Source organism: Egretta garzetta, unplaced genomic scaffold, assembly GCF_000687185.1.
Source record: "Egretta garzetta isolate BGI_Z169 unplaced genomic scaffold, ASM68718v1 scaffold760, whole genome shotgun sequence".
Lineage (NCBI taxonomy): Eukaryota > Metazoa > Chordata > Aves > Pelecaniformes > Ardeidae > Egretta > Egretta garzetta.
In genome coordinates, this window is record NW_009258217.1 from 40,737 (window position 1) to 47,602 (window position 6,866).

The 6,866-nt window shown below is 56.8% G+C and overlaps 1 protein-coding gene across 1 annotated transcript; it reads right to left on the minus strand.

The window, feature by feature from the left end:
• Positions 1–1,319: 1,319 nt before the first annotated feature.
• TOR3A (torsin family 3 member A) lies at positions 1,320–6,843 on the minus strand. Its single transcript, XM_009646902.2, has 6 exons — positions 6,708–6,843; positions 6,382–6,495; positions 5,365–5,630; positions 4,526–4,701; positions 2,311–2,397; positions 1,320–1,787 (listed from the first exon to the last, which is right to left on the minus strand). Exons 1-6 carry the CDS (start codon positions 6,841–6,843, stop codon positions 1,481–1,483), a joined length of 1,086 nt encoding a protein of 361 aa, XP_009645197.1. The 3' UTR covers positions 1,320–1,480.
• Positions 6,844–6,866: the final 23 nt, after the last annotated feature.

The window sequence follows — 6,866 nt, forward strand, 5'->3', positions numbered from 1 at the left end:
TGGCTGAAGCTTTAGGCTTGACACCTGCAATTAAGAGCTTAGCCACAAGCCAACTCTCGGAAACGCCCGATCGCAGCGCCCGGGCCCGGGCCCAAAGGTCCAATCCGGAGGCGACAGGTAAGTTTAAACTAACTTTGCACCAACTGAGCCGTAAGAAAGCAGCTGGCTTGTCCTCCTGCCTTGGACGATGAAGCCTCGTTAGGTAACAGCGTCGGCGTGCCCGGCGGGAAACACAAGCTCAAAGTCTGCATGCGTGGTACGTGCCTCTGGTCAATCTTTTCCCAGAGGTCGTGCCGCTCATCACTGGCACGGCAGAGAGGTTCGACGCTTAAAATAGATCAAAGGTCCGCACGTGGGGTGTCCAGGGAGCTAAGCCCTGTCCTTGGCGTACGCTCTTTCACCTCATCGCCCCGGCCCAGCGGTGTTGGAAGGGAGTTTTGACCTAGAGGTCACAAAGTGATTCCCGTAACGCTGTTGAAATTTTTTGGTCCTGCTGTAACATACTTATCACCTGGCAAGCACCCAGACAGCAAACAGCCCCGTAGCGTAGTAATGCTGATAGCAGACAAAAACCCACAGCGTGCAACGTACTGAAAAAAAGAAAAGCAAAAACCCGAGCTTACTGCATCCCTGAAAACCCAAATTCAACTGCAGCCTGTTCCTTCAGCCACCAGCCTCCTCAACTGCCCTTTGCCCTCAAAAAGGGAATTAGTCCCCCCCCCCTTTTTTTTTATTTTGCAATGAAGCAAACAAGCTCTTCACCGACCTGCTTAGAAAAAGAGTTTCAGCAGAAGTTCACCTCATCCCCACGGCTGCTTCCATACAACGGAAGGCCGACGAGAGGGACACTCTGAAGCAAGAGGCTGTAGATTTGACATCTCCAGGGGAGATTATTCAGTCGTTCTCTCTACGCAAGGGCCTCCCCGCACAAACCGTGATCCTGGCGCACGCGTCCCTGAGCGGCAGACGCCTTGTGAGTGCAGGAGGGCAACAGAGAGAGAAATTCAACTCCAGCTAAACAGTTCTGTGCAATTTGAGAGCTTGTAAAGTGACCAAGAAAACTGGGGATGGGGATGAGGACGTGGCTTCTGCTGGACTGTCTCAACAGGACCCGTCTGCCCATGGCCTTCTTCACATGCTCACAAACCAAGGACTTGGACATCGGCGCTCACGTGAAACAAAGCGCCCCTCAGCACAACCGAATCACTACTTCAGGCTACTACCTGCTAAAAGAAGGGACTTAAAAAACACCAAGCAGACTTCAAACGTGGCCAAACGCAGGCTGTCCCCATGTCTCAGGAGGAAGGCTGAGCAGGGTGCTCCTCCGTCCCTGCAAAGAGCCCTCAGAATAACGAGGGGTTAAGTCTCCGTCCCCATGCAAGTGCCTGGCTGGGTAACCTGCTTTCCTGCCCTTTCGGCAAGGAGAGCAGCTCCTGGTGTGCAGAACCACCTTCACCACTGGCCTAGTCCCACCTGGTGTTCAAGGAAGGAAGTAGTTGATGCGCTGGGATACAGATTTACAGCCCTGTGCAGAGAAAAGCTTCTCCTCTTTGGGGACAAACACCATCATCCTGGCCACCTCGTCAAGGGCTGCCTCGGTGTATGGAAGTCCACGGGCCAGGAAAGCATCCCGTGCGCAGAGCTTCACGTGGTGGTACTCCAGGGGCAGGAACGGCACGAAGAAATCAATGAGGTTCTCGTTGAGGAGGTGGCTGCGGGCATAACCGTTCTCTGTAGCAAAAAACAAGACAAAAATACCTTCAGAAGCTTCATCTGAGAAGTGGCATCTCTCGGTGAGGCAAGGCTCCTCTTTCTCAGGGGGCTGTCTCAGCTCATCCAACCGGACGTGGTGGGAGACCCTTCCACTTGTAGAGCACTGGCCAGCACTTGGTCTGAACACAGAATGCCACCACAGCTTGCCCACCTCAGGCCAAGAGGAGCCTGAATCCCCAGAGAAGCCTTGATACTCCCTTAGAGTGTTACGCTGCCTCTCGCAACCTGGCCATTTTCAGGGCTGAAGGGGCAAGGAGGAGTCACGCTCCCTCCTCCAGCACCTCGCTGCTGCAGCGGCACCACGCTCGCAGGGCTGTGCTTATGTAGATGAAGGAAGGGGCTCACGTTGCAAATAACCCCAGGGTGGGTGTCGGAATAAAGGCTTGCTCCACAGCACACACACTTGTGCAGCACAAGGCGCATGGTGCCGCCTACGCAAGGCCCCGAGCTGGCGTGGAGGGGCAGGTTTGCGGGCGGCCTGCCCACAGCATCCTGCAAGCGAGCCCAGCTCTCACCTGCAGGCTCCAGCAGCTCCACAGGAACTCCATGGAGATCTCCTCCCGCGCCCGGCCAGCTCGCCAGAAGTCCAGGGCTACCTCGTTGATGGTGTTGCCGCCGAGGTTGCTGCAGACAGGAGGGCAGTCACTCAGCCGTGCCCCAGGAGATGAGCTGCTGAGAGCTGCCAGCAGCCTCCCCAACAGGCAGGCCTCGGCAATGATTAGCAACGAAGGATTTAGCATGTTGGATCAGCATCTGAAACATTCGCAGAGGAACCAGCTTTCTTCCCCAAAGGCCCCTTTCTACAGGCATCTGTAGGCCATCTTCCATCTTGCCAGCCCAGACCCTGGGGCAGCCGCTTTCTCTCCCAGGGCAGGACCAGGAGCCAGCAGAACCCTCCATCCCTGTTAGTCCCCTGACCTGACCTGGATGCCATCGACCTCGCAGGTGACACTTGGCCCCACACCAGACTCTTAACAAGCCACCCCTGAAAGTCCAAGTTGGAGGGCAGAGCACATGGCAGGAATCCCACTAGAAGTAAAGGTCCAGGGCAGGGATTCAAGTGGCAGCCCAGGACTTGGCAAAGCATCCCCTGCCCGAGGGACAAAGCAGCGCAGTTCCCACATGAGGACTCCTCTGGACACCCACTGTGGGGGCAGCTCTGTGGCAGGGGACGCAAGGTCCTGACAGTCATTGAGGGTCCCAGGGCTGCCCCTCACCCTGGGCAGCAGTTCAGGGCCAGGCAGCCCCTGGGTGCTGGCAAGGGGTGTGCAACAGCCTCAGGCAACAGCCCCAAGTGCCCCGCCACCAGTGAGCTGGCGATACTGGGGACCAGCTGGCTGCAGGGCCTGTGTAGGCGGGAGGCAGTGGGAGACACAGGCCTTGCACCCATCTTTCCTCTTGTGTCGGAGGCTCTGAACCCATTCCCCAAATGGAGGGGGCCAAAATTAAAAAGCCACCACTGTTTCTGTGGTGCGTTGCGGGAGGAAACAGCTTGTACTGATCCTGGAGAAACAAGACCCTTTTGACTGAGGACAGCCAGCCAGTCCCAACCCATCCCCGTCATCCAAACCTGGCCAAAGCTGCAGGACCAGGCTGGTGTCCAAAGGAGCCCTGGGGCAGAGCCAGCCCTCCTACCGCAGGTCTGTGTCACACTGCCACCGGGGATGATGAAACCCCCCAGGATTACATGCTGCTGCAGTTCAAGGCACCCCTCTCCCCTCTGCTTGGTGGCACAAAGGGGCTGACGTCACCCTCCCACGCTTGCACGGCTTGCCAGGACACGAGGTCAGCTCAGCGCAGCCGGCAGCACATCCACCCTGCCCCAAGCAACAAGGGAGAATCTGCCCCCTCCACCACGGCTGCTGCCGGAGGCCCATGCAGGTAGGACTGAAACATGGTCAGCTCCACAAGCACCTGGCACAGACACAGGCAGAGAAACTTCCCTGGGGAACCACCAAGCTTGGAGGTTAGAACACGTGCCCGGATGGTGGGAGATGGAGAACGAATGCTCTGCCCACCTCCTGCCTGTGGGAACACCTCTTGCCAGAGCCAAGCTGAAGGCTGTAAATCCTAAATTGAAGGGGGCCTGAGGTGCTTGTCTCTCCTTGGCATTTCTCACTGGCTACTTCAGGCATGTGCCTACCTCACATCTGGGTTTTGAGATGTCCCACTTCTCCCCCCGGTGATGCGTCCCACCTAGGCCTGGGTCAGGGACAGCGCTGGGGTGCACCCCAGGAACCAACCTCCAATCACTAAACCACAGGGTGAGCCGATGCCAGGAGTGGCCCTGGCAGCACAGCAGGGGGATGGCAGCTCAGCCTGCACCCACGGCTGGGCAGCAGGAACTCCCCACCTCCCACTCCCCACTAACAGTCCCACATTGTACAAGAACTTCCCACCAAGACCTGCAGCCCCAGCCTTCCTCCCTGGAGTATGGGATCTCCCTGCTCAGCTGTCCAGAGCACAGGGTGACACCACACTGGCTCTCTCACTGGTTCCTTGTCTCAAAGCCTAGACACTGGCTCAGGTGTCCCAGCTAAGCTGGACCTCAGTTCCTCCTGCAAATGCCCCATAACCAGGGAGGATGCCCAGCATCAATAAGCAAAACTGTCCATGGAGGCAACCGCCTCTTGGTGGAGCTAGGCATCTCTTTCCCCTCCTCTGCAGCCAGAACCCCTCATATCGCACACCTCAGGGGGGATAAATTCCATCACTTTGTTCCTCCCCATCCCTTTGGGGACCCAGAAATCACCTGAGGAAGAGGAAGATGGATCTCCGGTAATCCACCTTGCCCTTGTCGTCATAGCGAGCCATGAAAGGCTTGATGGCATCCAGGAGGCCGAAATGAAGTTTCTCTGCCTCATCAAAGATGAACAGGGACTGCTTGCAGAGCTGCACAGTCTCGCTTATCTGCTTCTTCAGCTGAGCCTGCAGAGCAGCAGGGAGGAGTGTGAGACGCCCAGCAGCAGTCACCACCACTGGGAGACCATGCAGGGGGTGAGCCTGGATGCGGTGGGCTAACCCTGGCTGGCAGCTAAGCACCGCACAGCCGCTTGCTCATTCCCTCCCACCGTGTGGGACAGGGCAGAGAACAGGAAGAGCAAAAGCAAGTAAACATGCGGGTCGAAATAAAGATAGTTGAATAGGCAAAGGGAAGGAGAAAGAAATCAAAGCAAGCGATGCAAAGGCAATCGCTCACACCTACCACTGATGCCCAGCCAGTCTCTGAGCAATGGCTTCCTACCCCAAAACCCCCTCCCCTCAGTTTTTATTGCTGAGCACAACGTTAAATGGCATGGAATATCTCTTTGGTCAGCTGGGATCAGCTGTCTGGTGTGTCGTCCCCCCCCCAGCTTCTTGCGCACCCCCAACCTACTGAATGCGGGGGCAGAGCGGGAGAGAGAGAAAGCCTTGAGGCTGCGCAAGCACTGCTCGGCAGTAGCTAAACCAGTGGTGTGTTATCAACACTGTTCTACTCACAAACCCAAAACACAGCACCCTACAGGCTGCTGTGAAGAAAGCGAACTCCATCCCAGCCAGACTCAGTACACTGGACCATCCCCACAGCAGCACCGTGTTGCTGGCTCTCACCTTGTACGAGTCCACGTACTTGTGATGGGGGAAGTGGAAGAGTGAGATGAACACCCTGACACACTCGCTCTTCAGCCCATCCCGGTACAGGTGACTGGCCAGCATCCGGGCCACAAAGTTCTTGCCCGTGCCGGACCAGCCGTGGAAGGAGAGGACCAGAGCCTTCTGTGACTGAGGGCTCTGCAGGAACCCTTGCACCGCCCGGATGATGACTTCTTTGGCCAAGTGCTGGCCATGGAGCTGCCCGTTGAGGTCTGCTTCTAGCCCTGCAGGAAAGAGAGAGCAAGAGCTCAGCTTTAACTTGCAAGCCCAGCCGCTGCTACTGCTGCAGGAGGGAATAAGAGGAGATAAGGTGGCAGGGCACTAAGCTCACACAGCCCTGTGGATGGGGCTGCCTGTCTGAGAAGAGTCTGAAAAGGCATCAAAGCCATGGGGTTAACCAGGCAGGCTGCCTGTATCAGCCACTGACTGCAAAAAGACACAGATCTTCCACTGACTCCTTTTCATCTTTGGGAAGCAGAGGAGATATTTGATGGCTGTGGAGAGCACTGAAGCCCACAGGCCCTCACGAGCTCCCAGGGAGGGGGTATGGGTACCAGAAATCTGAGGGCCAGCAAGGTGCAATGACACCTGTGCGGGGCTTACATGCAGGTTCTGTGTACCCTCCCGACCCGGGGCTGGATACTGGGCCAGTTTGGATCCCACTGGATATGTCTGGGAGCTGCCAGGTGAAGGCAGGGCTTGCGGCAAACCGGAGCCGATAGGCCGTACAGCAAGGAGCAAATTCTTTTGTGGTCTGAGAGCTACAAATGAATAATGGGAAACAGGACTTAGCTCAGCCCCTTGCCCTCCCACCAGCTCAGCACCCTGCTCAGAAATGCCATTTACTTACCTCGCTTACTAAAATATGCTTTTTTAAACAGAAAAAACCTACAAACAAACAACAAAAGAGACAACAGGGAGAGGCAGCAGAGACAAGCACTGCTTGGGGTCTCCCGAGTGCAGCACAGCACCTACCTGTGATATTGTTGACTATCCTGCAGTCTCCTGTCTTGCAGCACTTGCCGAAGCTGCAGTACCAGGTGGAGAGGATCTCCAGGTAATCCTGGCCCACGAGAGGCAAGCTCCAGCCTGGAAAAGGCAGCAGCTTGAGCAGAGACGTGCCACCAAATGTCTTTTTTTTTTTTTTTTTGCATTCCCTGATAGTAGAACTGACCCTCGGGGGAAGGGCAGCGCCCGCGGGGGCTGGGGGCGCAGACCCCCGCACTGGGGGCAGCGCGGCGTTGGGACCCGCTGCTGTTCCTGGGGCGTGGGAGAGGGAGAGAAAGCAGGAAGGTGCTTACCTGGGCCGGGGCTGGGCTCTTTCTCTTCCTCCTCCTCCTCCTCCTCCTCTTCGCAGCCCTCTTGCCACACCTTGCACGCCAGGTACTGCCAATACTGCTTGGAGAGAGCACCCACGGCTCCCAAGTGCTTCTTCATGGCTTCATACCTTGCCCTGCCCC